Source organism: Strigops habroptila, chromosome 10 (assembly GCF_004027225.2).
Source record: "Strigops habroptila isolate Jane chromosome 10, bStrHab1.2.pri, whole genome shotgun sequence".
In the NCBI taxonomy this organism is placed as follows: domain Eukaryota; kingdom Metazoa; phylum Chordata; class Aves; order Psittaciformes; family Psittacidae; genus Strigops; species Strigops habroptila.
Genome location: NC_046359.1, coordinates 27,404,973 through 27,420,363, shown reverse-complemented (window position 1 = coordinate 27,420,363; position 15,391 = coordinate 27,404,973). Strand labels below are relative to the sequence as shown.

The 15,391-nt window shown below is 37.2% G+C and overlaps 1 protein-coding gene across 2 annotated transcripts in view; it reads right to left on the bottom strand.

Moving 5' to 3' along the window:
• Positions 1-15,391, bottom strand: part of BABAM2 (BRISC and BRCA1 A complex member 2) — a 165,075-nt gene that overhangs the window by 75,941 nt on the left and 73,743 nt on the right. For both annotated transcript variants that reach the window (XM_030499067.1, XM_030499068.1), the window contains one exon: positions 5,227-5,336. In XM_030499067.1, coding sequence (XP_030354927.1) covers positions 5,227-5,336 — 110 coding nt within the window. The remainder of the gene's footprint in view (positions 1-5,226; positions 5,337-15,391) is intronic.

The following is a 15,391-nucleotide window of genomic DNA, read 5'->3' as shown; positions in this document are numbered from 1 at the left end:
TCTTAACTGAAAGAAACCATCTTAAAAATCTCAGTAATCGAAGCGTTTAAGGACAGCATTAACATATCTAGCATTAAAGCACCATTTAGATGATGGACACATAATCTTAGCTCTTCTACATCTATTTTCAGTAATTGTTCTGTACCAGTTTTAGAAAGAAAAGCCAGTCCCAGGTGTTCAGCCAGTACAGCTGAACACCTGGGACAAGAGTGCAAGTCAATCTGTTTTGACTGTCAATCCCAGTCTACCCTGATCTATTCTGAAGCTCTCAACAAGCCATCAAAAGGTGGGTCCTGCAAAACATGATTTTTAAGACACAGGAAGAATTGCAAAGCAGAGCTAGACTAGAAACTAGCCCTGTACTGGCTACAGTTTCAGAAGACTTAGATGATGGGGACATGGCATATACAGCAGGCCAGAGTTATCACTGACTCACTGGCCAGGCATTGCTCAGAGGCATGACCAAACTAGGCTTACTGGAAGAGAAAGCCCTGCAAAGCAACCATCATTCTTACTTCCCATGTCTGCAAAGATGCTCTGGGATTTGAAGAAGTCATGGGCTGTCTTGGCTGTCTACTAACAATTCTGCTGAAATCATCAGGTCGGATTAATATGCCCATTTTAATACATCAAACAGAAGACTGTCTCACTTCTGTCTTCTACAAAGACAGACATATAAAAAGGCCTAAACATGACCACTCATTTAAAGACTGTGTATTCATACTCATTCTAAAACAGCAGGCTTCAACCAGTGATGTACAGTCAGCAGTATGTTATGCCAATTTTAAAGGCAAAGCACTTCACAGCACCCCTGCATCTCAAACCTAGTGAGAGGTGGTGCCTGGCAGTAAATGGATAATATTCTGCGGTTTTCCTCCTCCCAACTCCCAGCAGAAAGGACAGGTAAAAGATAAGGAACGCCTTAAAGCAAATACACATGTTTAATTTTCTATTCTACTTTTTTTTCATCAGTGAAAAACATACAGAAACATTCAAAGTCTAAGAGTTCAGATCAGGTTCTTGTTATTCTCCCCTGCCCACAAGAGAAGGTTAAATGCAGTCACCGAACTCTGCGTACCACCCTCAATCACGAAGAACCCTCTGGCACAACTCCCAGACCAGTAAAAACCGACCATTTCAGTCCCCAAAGCATGGAGCCTGATCCATTTAAGCAAAACAAGTCCTACTGACAGCTGGTTTTCTTAGCATATTCACGTCCACATATTTATCAGAAAAAAGCCCTCCAGGACAACAGTGTTTATTGCAAGATTATTTCTGTGAATCCAAGGAACATAGCATTCACTGAGCAACAGTGTTTCTACCCTAGTATCTTCTTTTCTTCAGATGTGAAACAAGACAAACTCATTTTTATTTTTTTTAGCATGGAGAACTCTTGAAGGAAAAAAAATACATGTATTGATTTTTTCTTAAAAAAACCCAAACAAACTAAAAAACTTCTGATCCACATCCATATGCACTATGCTGACACACATTTTAAGCATTAATATAGAAATTAGCTGTTTGATCTTGCCCTGACTCCTTGGATTTAGAGTCTAGTGACTTTTAATAAATGGAAACCAAAGATATGATGGATATTTTCATTACAAATTTCCTTTCCATATGAATATCTAGAATACTTTCACTACAAAGATAATTTTGAGCCGTCAAGATGCTTTCTACTGACAGGTTTAGAGAAATAATGACTAACACATGGAAATGAAACAAAGACATAAAGGGTAAATATCCCAGCAGCTCCTTGTCACGCAGAAGCAGCCTCAGAATACGTCTGTGCCTACCTAGCAGCAGGAGGAGATCAGGTGGATGAGCAAGTGAGGGACCTCAGGTCCTGGCACTGCTCAGCTCTCTGACCCTCTCCCCAAAGCACAGCAGCTGTCAGCAGGGGATGAAGAACACCCTGCAGCCACAGGGTGGGAGGAGGAGCAGGATGAGCCGGGGACACATGCTCACGGATACTGACAAAGCACCATCTTCTCTAGTTGGGTGGTCAGTCTGTGGGGTTTCCCATCTCACCACTTCCTCCAGAAGTGTGTAGAAACTTGTTTTTATGATACTATGGTTATGATGGTACTTATTAAACGAAACACGTAAGTACCCCACATTTCATTTTAACTTAATCTAACATTTGAAATAATTAAAAGTGGCTGTCATTGGCATCTATCTGCTTATTGATGCAATGCAATACAGAAGAATTCTTAAAATTATAAAATGAAAGCTTTTTTACATGTTTGATTTCAAATAAAGGAAACTAACTAGAAATTGCTGTTAATGTGTTTTGAACAAGTAGTATTTAAAGGAGTATTTTTAAATTAGCAAGTTTTAATTAAAGAATTAATTGAGGTATACTTATGAACAATTATTGCTGGGATTTTTATAAGCTAACACAAATGCTTCCCATCCCTAAGCTTGGGGTTGTTTTTTTACTATAAGAACTGGACTTAACACTCTTGCAGCTAGACACCACAACAATATTGCCTTGAATTAGCCACAATACTTCTCTACTGCATTTTTACCTCCTGCTTTAACATAGGAGCTTTTTCAAGACAACCGATGTACTAACATCTTAGCCCCAAACCATTAAAAAGTGAACATTTTCCTCACTTTGCAAATCTCTCTTCCAGAATCTATGACAAAGACCAGTCAAAGTCTTACTAGTATTACGTTTACCATCCATCTAAAAATAGAGCAAACATGTTTTACAATAATCCTTGAAAGCAAAACCACTATATTCATACTGCTAGGGCTCGAATTCGCTGACAAGATCTGTGGGTATTGCATTTTTAGAAAAAGCAATGTGGGAATGCATGTTTATATGATTGAACACAAAAGCAATGAAACCTCCTGGGAAAGCAGGAGATAATTCACATTACACAAACAGGCCCTTTGCTCTTCTTTCTCTACAAAGCTGAAACATTTCTATCTGAATATGTTTTTTCATATGTCAGGAAAATGCTATTCCTGTTTGCTTGTTCTTCCTAAGGTGAACTGAGTTTAGTATTAGCAAAATAATTGTGGGAATTTGGTATTTTTCCTGTTTTGTTGAGTACTTGGGAATGTTATGTTGGGAACTGTCAACTACTACTTACTCCACCTCAAAATCTGCTACATAAAAAAAAGTACACTGGTAATTTGCTTACATGGCTTTTGTAGATGCAATTACTGTTAGCAGCAGGAAAGAACTTTTATAAGCAGAACACAATTCAAATGTAACATGCCATGGCCTCAAGTCATTAAACTAATCCTCAGGGCTCCTTGAGGCTTTTTGTACTTTTGGCAAAAAGTATAAAGAAATACACATTGTTGCTTCAGTTCCCAAACATTGGAAAGTTAAATATCTAAACTGTCAGCCCTTGTTAAACAGAGCAGAGATTGGTTTGAGGAAAGAACAAGAGACAACTATATCTTTGTTATAAAGTGCAATTGAACATTGAAAACATACCCATACATTTTTTTCATGGCACATAAGAAGTAGCCAGCAGAATATAGGAAGGTGCAACAGCTCACAAGCAACTCTGGTATTTTAGGTTACCGGTATCTGGATACTGTGATGAATACCTTACAAATGCGTGAGGACAAATTGAGTTAGATGAGTGAATTATCTCAACTTTGATACACAGATAACGTGACAAGATGTGGCATGGAACTCCAGGGTTTACTGGCAGGACTCTAACATGACTACATAAGCTATAAATGACAAAGTCATAAATACGTCAGATACATACCAACACCACTCAGATATCTTTCTGCCATATCGCTCTACATCACACCTCTAAAATCAGATATTCTTTAAGGCACTGGCAGAAGATGCAATACTTTGAGGAAGACAAAGTGTTCGTTTGTATTGCTATTCTGCCTGGTGTCAATAGGTTAACACCTTTCTAAGATATTTTTGAAAGTAGGAAAATAAGCAATGTCTTCATTAGCAAATGGGTCATTTAGAGAGACATAACTAAGTGGCCTGAAATACCTTAAGAATCAACACGTGAGTACATCTGAAAATACAATGGAAACTAGTGACAGCCCATTTCCTTAACTGTAGCTGAGCAGAATTCTTTGGAACACAAAAAGATAATTACATGTTTGACTACAATTATTCACTCAACTAATGTTGACAGAAAGTAGTGAATTGATAAAAAATACGAAAATGTAACAGCTGCTAAATGTATCCTGTGTGTGATTGCATGTGCATGTGTAACCTACATTTTCTTAAATAAAATACCTGGGAAGTCTTATGCCTTTATCTAAATCAAATCCTGGGTTTTGGACCATTAAGCAAGATACCAAGATATCAAGATACCACATTCCATCACTCACACAAGCTTTATCACTGAGTTGTTATAAAACTGTGGTAGTCAGTATTTCCCATCTTTTCATCTCTACCCAGCAGTGTCACCAGCGGTTCAGAGGAAAGTCACTGCAGTATTAACCAAAAAACAAAGCATCACTGAAACAATGCTAGACCAGTGTGACTGTTGTATACCTGAATAGCATAAGGTAGTTACATTTTTGAAGCAGACATGACAAGATCAAGATACTGAAGGGAAGGAGGAGCATTAAGACATTCTTAATTCCAGAAATGGAAGAAGAGAAATTCAATGAAAGCAGACTGATTTCCAATCCTCACTCTTCCATTTTTGGAGCAGAAAGCCATTTCTCAACAAATCTGTTTGCCAACTGATAAACAGATCAGTAATGTTCAACAACCTTAAAATGAAATATTCAGATATTCTCCTGAAAAAAATAACTTACCAAAGCTGCAAAATCCTAAAACACAGTTAATAAAGCCCTTTAGCTTCTACAATACTTCGTTCAAATGTATTATGTTCATACAGATAACATCTTCCCAAAAGAAATATAAGATTCCCCCACCAAAAAGCTATCAGTATGCTGTACCATAGCAGGCACTCAAAATATTTTCTACAAGGAAACACAGCATAGTTTTCATAGATTATGATGCTACAAAAATCTTACATGTAGCCAGTGATGCCTTTTCCTCATCCAGATATGGTCCAGCCACAGATGCAGAACTACCTGAAAAATGTGTCATTTCTACACCACTGCACACGCTTGCAGTCATCACTATAACTTTAAGCAATTTAAAGCAACAGCATGTTATCACCTAGCCAACATTTCTCACATATATCAGGAAAAATGATAAGTTCAGAGATGAAGTAGAACAAACATTCCAGAAGAAACAGTCTCACTCACTGTTCAATACGTGGGGAGAGGTACAGCTTAGGAAAAACCTGAGTGGCTTCTGCATCCTCAAAACTAACAGAGAGAAGTGCAACATCTTCTCCAGGATCTTCATTCACATCCTGTACATAAAAAATATAAAGTAGCAAATAACAAACTGAGTACGTATAAGCTTACAGATAACAACTAATAAGTCAAATAATACCAATTTATTTAGATGTTTAAGTGAGGAATCTGAAGTGTAACCATTGAAAAACAGGTTACAAATTTATTCTTACTACATTAATACTTAAAAGATATTTTGCTGTGCTTAATTTCCTTTGAAGAATCAAAATAAAATTACTGTGTTAGCAAGTGTACAGTAGTGTAGTTCCTCTTTTTCAACTAGCTGAACTTCATATTTCAGTAAAGATGCAGATTTCATTTTTAAGAATTCTTGGTTTAACACTACCATCTGATGAAAATGCCAAAGATTTTTTTTAAATGTTATAAGATCACTGAGTTATGACCACAGATTTTATATTTGTTACTTTTGAAAGTATTATATGATCCAAGTTTTCTGCTGTACTCCTCTTGTGGATGAAAAACATTTTTGCAATGAGAAATTCGTATCTACAAGTCACTGTCCCCAGCTTTCCTGCAAATTAAACCCATGCATTACTTTCAGCAAAGACTGCATACTGTATAAAAACTCCCGTAAGAAAAAAACCCCAACATTCATGCTAAATACCATAACAGTCAATGCATTCAAAGTTGAGGCTTTCTTTGTATCCAGAACAATCAGTTACATTTTAGGGATCAGCTAGAACAAATTGTTTCTGCTTCGGACCTGACATCCCTCCAATTCATAAATCACATGCAGTACGAACAAGTATGTTTATGCTACACACACTTTAAGCTTTTGACCTCTAGTTAGAAAGTAATGAGTTAGCAGTACAGTCACCTTCATTGACAGCAAGTAATATGGTGCCACTTGCTGCTCACAAAGAAGTCCTTTAATGTGTTTGTGCATATGTACATAGCAACTTGCCAAGATGCATTTGTTTTTATCCGTTTTGGAAAAATACGAGAGGAAATAGATAACCCAGCAGATGTGTGCTCAAAGCAGGATCAACATGGTGCAGTGTGCCCTGGTATGCTGTGTCCCACAAGCAGCTGGGAGGAAGGAACATGCAAACCACTTAAACATTGTTAGGAGACCCTGCCCTATCTGTGGAGAAAACAAAAGTGACTGCAGAGTGGTTTCAGGAAGACAATTTTGTACCATTTGGAGCTTTGGCAGGACTGAAACTGTTAACGTCCAGAGAGACTAGCCGCATACCAGCTATTACGTGCAGAACACAACATGCCAAGGAACTTAGTGATAAGCTGCAGGGAAGAATGGGTCTTAAAAAAGCTTAATTGTCTTAGATGAAAAATGAGATGGAGTTGACAGTGTTTTCTTAAATTCTGCCTCGCTGTGCAGCTCACTTCTGACAACTGAAAGAAATGTCTATAAAATGGTCACGAGCACACTATGGCTGGAAATCTATTTTAACCTGCAGTTACAGGACAACACATACGAGTGGTGAGAACAAAAACTAGCTGCTGTCCTGTTGGGGTATGATCAGTTTATGAATGGGATTATATGACATGGTTGCCTGTAACAGCTATGTACAAGACCTCGTGAACTACAATACTCCCTTCAGTGTTACATTTCCAAGTGACGCTGTATCTACAGTAGAAAAACCAGCACAGATTACAAAATCTTTTTCAACGAGACAAACAACAACAAAAAAATACCCAAGAGTGCAATGCCCTACAACCTTTTCCCCAGTATTTCATATATTTCTGTCATCAAGGAAAAAAATTAAATAAGGAACAGCTTTAACTCCTGAAGCTGAATATAGCATTAACTGGGTTTTTTCCCATTAATTTGCTAATTGTCAATCAAATGAAAAGAACTATTAAGACAGATTAAGCAGTAATGCTAATCATTAAAAAGATTTTATTTCAATGGGCATTCTTAAAGAGATGACAAGTACATATAATTGTTTTGCTGATGAGAAGCTCAACATGAGCCGGCACTGTGCACTTGCAGCCCAGGAAGCCAACCGTACGCTGGGCTGCATCAAAATGAGCATGACCAGGAAGTCAGGGGAGGTGATTCTCCCCCTCTACTCTGCTCTCACCTCCAGTTCTGCACCCAGCTCTGGAATCCTCAGTACAGAAAAGGCCTGTTGGAGTGAGCCCAGAGGAGGGCCACTGATCATAGGGCTGGAGTGCCTCTCCTGTGAAGACAGGCTGAGAGAGCTGGGGTTCTTCAGCCTGGAGAAGAGAAGGCTCCAGGGGGACCTTAGAGCAGCTTCCAGTGCCTAAAGGGGGCCTACAAGAAATCTGGAGAACGACTTTTTACAAGAGCTTGTAGGAATAGGACAAGGTGGAAGGATTTTAAAATGAAAGAGGGTAGATTTAGATTAGACGTCAGGAAAAAATTCTTTACTATGAGGGTGGTGAGGCACTGGACAGGCTGCCCAGTGAAGCTGCATCCCTGGAGGTGTTCCAGCAACCTGGTCTAGTGGAAGGTGTCCCTGCCCATGGCAGGGGGTTGGAACTAAATGAGCTTTAAAGTGTCTTCCAACCCAAATCATTCTATTATTTAATACTTTCACTCATGTACGTATAACAGTTCTTTTGAGACCATATTTTTATTTGTAACTCTTTTCACATAATTTGTTTCTACAGAATAGAACCTATGTGCATTTTACAACCCACATGGACAAAACCAAACATATTTAATCTTGCATTTAGTATTGGTTCTTAAGTTGATGTGCCTACGCTGGTTGACACCATGCAAAAGACCAGTTTCTAGAATACCACCCAGGTACTTACTGATCAAAGAAAACCAAAACAAGGAAAAGAAAACAAAAATCAACCCCCAAAAAAGTTAGTTGAACACCACCGCAGCATCCATTAGCCCATATGGTGTTATTACATTACATTTCCTACACCCACTAGCGGCTTCTTTAGTGTGAAAACTCATGCCAGGGAAAAAAGCCACCATACAACAACATAAACCATCATGGTATCTTTGCATGTTAAGGTGCAATAAGCTGAAGTGTGTAGTAAGAGCAATAAACTGAGATGTGATTTTTTTTTTTTTTGACAAAAATAACACCCAACAAACACTACTGCAACTACTGTTGCCAGCACAGCACTGCACTATGTTCATGCAGCTACTGTCCAACGCGAATTTGAGTAAGGGAATTGGCATTCTTCTGTAATTACTACTATTCAAATGGATGCATATTTTCCACCCCAAGAAATGAAAACTGTAACTTAAAAAAGACTCCAAAACCCTTCATTCCTGTAGGTTTTAAAAGATGCCATGTAGTAACACCATGAAGCTGCTCAACCTTATTGTCCAGGTGGCCACAGATTTACACAGATTTATTACAAAAATCCCTTCTATCTGACACCATACCACTTACTCCTTTTAGACCTTGTTACTTTTATTTATGCAAGAATCTGCTTGGTAGAAATACATTCGACCCTAGTATGTTTGTTACAACTGCCTTTTATAAAACTAAACCAAAGCCACATGTCTTACAGATAAACTGTGGAAAGCTTTTCAACTAATAGACGTTTTTGGTGTTGTCTGTGACAGTCATAACTTAACTCCTTCAGTGATCTCCCTCCTGGTCATCTCTACAAAACCTGCTAGTGACAAGGTGCGGAGATAAATCGTTACATTACGAGGCATTGACATTTCCCCAGAACACATGCTGAGATCCTTCCATTACACCAAAGCATCCAAAGGCAAAGGTTGTTTTAATGCTTATCAAACTCTGCCCAGGCAGTGTCTTCCCCTTTCCCACTTTACTTTCCCCATGTGTGTTTCTCTCAAAGAACAGGCCAGATTTAAATAGAGCAGAAAAGCAAAAATCACCTCTATTTTTATTTTTCAGTCGGCTTCAAAAGAGAGAGTGACATCCAATTGCTTTGGCAATATTATTTCCTTTTAGGAAAAAAAGAGACTGCTGAACTAAAGATACATTTTAAAATATTTAAGTAGCCATGTTCCTTCTCATAATTTGTATTTACCTCACAACACAATGTTAGAGGAGTTAAATATATTTTTTTTTCTTAATAAAGAAAAACTGATTTTGTAAACATTAAGAATGGCAATTTTCTGTAAACATTAGCATCCCAGGTTAGAGCTGCCACATTAAAGTACTGTTTTATAGTCACAGAACTTCTTCCATATAAGACTCCACAGAAGGTATCATTAAAATGTACTTCCACTGAATGGAGAACACATTCTGGGCCACAGGAATTTTGAGGTTTAAAAACTGGATGTTTGTTAAAATGCTTGAAATTGGTATTTGAGCATGTGATAATGCACACCTATTAGTTTTTCCACAACAGTCTCATGCTTGATAGTAAAAAACCTCTCTAGCACATTACAATGTAAAAGACCAACAAAGGTTTTCATGGTGCCTTTCTGCCATTTCTCTACCATGTGTTTTTAAAAAAACAATCTTTTCCTCATTTCAGAAAATGCCTAGTCAAATCAAACAGGGGAAAAAACCCTAGATACACCATTTTACACTAAAAATAAATAGTTTTCTTTCTCAAGAACTGCAAGGGGTTTCCTATGTTTACAGAATACTTTGCACAGTGTGGACTGATCCTTGACTAAACCTCTAAAGTGCTGTGGAAATGCAAAATATACATAGTAAAGCAATGTGGTGAAAAAGGAACAAAATAATAACAAAACTTTTGGCTTTTTTCTATTGCAGAGACCTTCTAGCAAAAACTTAAAAGAATAAATAAAACTGTGTTTAAAAAAAAAAAAAAAAGAAAGGTCATGGTATTTTATTTTAATTTACCCTTTGTCTACTTAGCCGATGCAGATGACAGCTTCATTAAGTGTGTATTTTAGAAACTCAAGAACAAGAGGCCATGTGAAAATACAGCAGCACAGAACAGATGAAAACACAAGTTTGAAGTGATTTCAGATTTTTTATTTTCCTCAAAAAACTTCCGGAAAAGACTTCAGGTATCTGAAGACTCCGAAGTAAAACTTAAAATCCTGCTTCTAATTGTATCGACACTGTCTAAAACAACCATTTGTTAGTTTTTACTCATATCAATTAAAATAACATTCAAATGCATGTTTCAGTGTTTACAGTCGCTCCCTTTGCAAGATACTTCATCTTTTGACAAAGTTTGTATGAGTCGTTTATGAAAATTGTCATCAAAACCACTTTAAATACAACATCCAAACGACATTGTTTTCTTGTATCCTACCTACTGTAATTGAAAACTGGGAATTTACTGGAACTGACAATTTATTATGAGTCAGATGGTTGATAGCCAGTCCAACCAAAACATCTGCTCCACACAGTCACAACTGCTATAACCCATTTCCTCTTGTGCCTGGAGTCCAACCAAGTTGTACATTACAGTTCCTTTTCCTTAAAGATGCAGACTCTGGAAAATCAGTTATTACCTTTTCTTAGTTATCAACAAAAAATCCCCTTGCAACCTCTGATTAAAGTATTCTTTCAAGAGGAGGTATTTCTGTATTTGGCATGCAAGCACAATTCCCTGCAGCAAATAGCAATGCATAAAGTGGCAAGTGACTGGAGACTTATCCCAAGTCATGGCAGGACCTGGTTTTGCATGTAAGTGGAAGAAGTAGGGGCTTAAGACTGGGAGGAAAGAGTGTGCAATCAGACAATGCATAAATCAAGGAATCTGGTTTAGCGCAATTAACTGTAAAGCAAGAATGAAAAGAAAAGAAATTTAGAATTTAGTAGAATGGATAGGAAAGGATGTGCAGGAAGAGCACTGTCATACTTTGAGAAGGACAAGCAGCCTCAGGCCTGGGGGATGGCAGGAAATGAGACAAGGGAGCAGGGCTTCTGGTAGGGTTGTTAAGTTAGCACAGTAAATGCAAACAGCAACTGGTTTGGGGATAAAAGTGAGGTAAGGAAAAGGACACAAACTGTTCAACCTACTGGATGTGTTCCAAGGCCAGGTTGGACAGGGCTTTGAGAAACCCGGTCTAGTGGAAGGTGTCCCTGCCCATGGCAGGGGGTTGGAACTATATGAGCTCTGAGGTCCTTTGTAACCCAAACCATTCACATTTCAATCCAGACAATTTACAACTTATGTGATAGAGGTTGGGGAAAGGTGGAACAGAAAGGCAGAATACAGATGAGAACACAGCAGACTGTGGAGGCGCTGATCTTAGCATCCAGCTTATGACAAGTGGAAGTCTTAACAGACACTTACTTGATTCTGGTGCCACTCAGCCCTAACAATTCAGCCAGCTTCACTGAAGTAGAGCGCGAAATTTATACTGCATGATCCCTTCTAGAGGAAAAAGGTCTCCAGAGGACAAATGCATGAGAACAACATGCATTCAGAAAGGTAACTTATCTTAGGGTCAAACTTAACCCCATGTAATTGCATGTGATACAAACCTGTAATGGAACCATACTTACTAACAACTGATCAGAGAAGGAAACAACAGAATTTGTTGAAACTGAATTGTGAATTGCACCAGAGAAGAAAACACTTTTCGCTTCTTTGGTACTAACGGGCTACTTGCATCACAACAGTTAGCAAAGTCTGGCCTTTTCCCTCCAAATGACAGTGTGCAATCACAGGAAAAACATCTGTCAAATAAAGCACAAGCAACTTGTACCCTTATTGCATAGCAGTGTCACTAGCCAGCTTTGATACTAGTTACATATTCTCCCAACCTTTTTCTATATCTAATGTTTTTTTAAAAAATAGCAACACACACTAGGGGAAAGCAGGCAAAGGAATGTGGAGTGGCAAATGAGACTGAGAAATCTGCTTCACTCTAGGGAGAATATGTAATTATTCCAGGAAATTCTTTCTCCTGTCTTCCAGGAAACCCACCAGGTCTGATCAAGGAGTACTGATTCTTTAAATAGGATCTTTAATGAAAACAAAGGCAGTTACCTTGCATGCACTGCCCATGGTATTGAAGCCTTCCAAATGCTGCCACTCTCCCAAGGTAACGCAGCAAAATGCTTGCCGTGTTCAGTCCAGGCAGAGAGCGCATTTGAACCCAGCATAAAAGTTACATGAAAATCGTAGTCTGAGAACAGCTTTGCAGAATCTGGAGAGTGAGCTTCTAGAACAATATACTGAGTTTTCTTCATTAAAACAAAATTAAAGAAATTAGTATCTATTAAGCATTAAAAAAGTAACAGCAAGACCTTCCCATATATCATTGGGCATTGATAAGTGAATATGAAAGCAAGCAGTATTTTCTTTAAGTGTGAGTAACATCCCAGGGGTTTTTTTCATGGCCATTTTTTGTTCTGTTTTGTTTTCAGACTTTTACACATAAATATATTGTGATATCTTAAGACAAATCTGTTTTGCCTGTACCGTTTTCTTTGTCATGGTAATTTACCACTACTTTCACAATATGATTGACCATTTGAGTTAGGTAAACAATGCTGTTAGGAAAAGTGTGAGAAAAAACAAACGGTTAAAAAGAAAGAATAACATTCTTGTCCACAAAAATACATACCAGATTCACAACTTTCAAGATTAATGTAATTTAAATGGATAAAAACTAATTTATTTTGACACTAGATGAAGTTGTGATACTTTTACCACAACTGTTTCCTTAGGCCTGAAAAACACAATCTCAGAAAATAAGGCAGATTTCTTCAAAGGTCAAAATCATGTTTTGGTAACTTTGTGACTCAAATTAGAAATAATCTGTGTGGCACAGTCTAAAATTTATATTGGGTGTACTCTAAAATTAGTATCTCTGAACTGATTTCAAGTGAGCTAAAATGTTTCTATGTATTCAGTTTTATATACAAGAAATACAAAATACATTTGCAATGTAGGATCATTCTATTTTATTGACTGAATCTAAGTCCTCACCAAACAACTGCATTCACTAGCTACGTTTTAATGACACTACAGCTGGGTATATTTTATATTCTTAAAAGAGACTGATATGTAAGGTGCTTGTGATCTTAGATTTTAATTTGTTCAATGAAATTTAAGTGCATTTGCTCTACCTACTTCAATATCAGGTATTATGTTCAGGTTAAAGTAAGATTAATAAACTACATTTACATAGTTCGGAATGTATCTGCAAATGAATTAGAATAAAGATAACACAAAATAGGGATAAAACAAAATATTAGGAATCTACACTTCTGGAAGGTAATCTCAGACCTTTTTCCATGCATTCCGGAAGGAGTGCTTTTGTTTCCTAGGACCTCAATTTATTCAACACTACACAGGAGTGCTTAATTTTTTTTTTACTTCTAATTTCTAAGCAGACCAGATAAATTACAATAAAACACTACAGGTTTACCACCAAAAAAGTAGGTTAACCTGAAAGATACACGCACACCCCCCCCCCCCTTATTCTGGTGAAGTTTTGTAGGCAGGAAAGAAATTCCAACGCCACCATATCTTTCCTACAACCTCAGGCAAAGCACCTTGAAGTAGCTGCCACTACCATCACCAGCTGGTAACAGGATGAATAGTGTTGAAAGACTCCAAAGCTTAGTTCTTAAAGAGGGCACCCTGCCTGTTCTTAGCCAGTGAGCAGCAGCTGCAATCAGACCAAGCCAATATTGCCACATGCCTTGACTACAAACTTTTTCTTTTTAAACCAACCACCACAAAAACAATTCTTGAAAATCAAGATCTTATTTTTTCTACAAACAAAGTGACAGACACACTGATTCTGGGCAAGCACTACATTCAGTTGTATGTGCTTACACTTGTGTATGTGTTTTCATGTGCACATGTGTGTGTGCATTGAGGACTCCTCTTGACCAGTGTTTTAGATGTTCACTACTTACAATTTTCATTTGAGAACAATTAAGATTTATAATGTAGTAATATAATCAATTCTAGGACTTCTGTAAGGGCTCAGAAACTCTCTGTATTATGTTGCCATGTGTCATGGTATTTTCTTGCTGACAACAGCCACAAAGACATTTACTTCACACTTAATTTTACATTGCTGTCTACTTTTCACACTTTGAATACCGAGAACAACTGCACTAGGAAATAAAAATGCAGATCAAAACCCACTGTTCAGGATGCTCATGTTCAAAGACCATGAGAACTTTTTTTGTCTATGTGTATATATATATATATATATATATACAGTCTTAGTTATTGGAAACAACATAAACTGCATTTATAATTTTGCCAAATGTACAAAATCACTTTCAATGCTCTCAGAAACAAGTAAATAGAAATAAAAAGAAAACACAAAATACTTTCCATTTAGATGACTTATGACAGGTCACCTTCATGCAGTTTCTTTCTCTAAAAATCTCCCAAAGCTATCAAGCTGCTTCCTCAACATGCAGTTATGATCCATTTTTTAATATAAGCGCTGTTTTTAACTTGCTTTCCCAAATAAAGACACATGCAACTTAGAACTCAAATCCTTCACTAGGATTTCCCTGAGACTTGAATCTCTCCAGCCATCTCTTCAGATGACTGGACTACAATTTAATCAGAATGTAATATTTACATTCTTCTCCCTCATTTTACTGATTTCCCATCTCTTTAAAAATAGTAATGTCATTGCAGATGCCAAAGAACAGTCATCCTATGTCCAGTGAAAAACAAGATCTCCTAATAAATGCCCGAGTACTTGACTAAAGTACCAGCAGATCATTAATACAGTTCAAAATAAAATAATTTTCCTGCAAAGTCAACTTTCTAATTACAAAATACAGCTTTCCTATACACGGGTATTTATATTTTATATATGTAGGTTGACAAAACAAACATAATATATACAGGGCTGAAGAAGATTCAGACATAATAATTGTTTGGGAATATTGCAATATATTTGTGCAAGTAAGGACACTAGGTACAAAGCTAAGTCTTAGAATGACAGCATGACACTAACAAGAGGTTTATTTTAAGTTAATGAAATGGCTCATTGATACAACTAATAAATCCCACAAGAAAAAAAAAGAGTAAAAGTTAAAATACAGTTAAAGAGAGACACCAATGATAAGTATTTCTGTAACCATGTTGAAGTTGGAAGTCAGCACCAGTGTTTATTTTTTAAATCAATCCAACTTTAATAAAAGCTTTTCCTTCTGCTCTCCACATATTCTTATATGTTCCTGGTTCAGTGAACATCTCT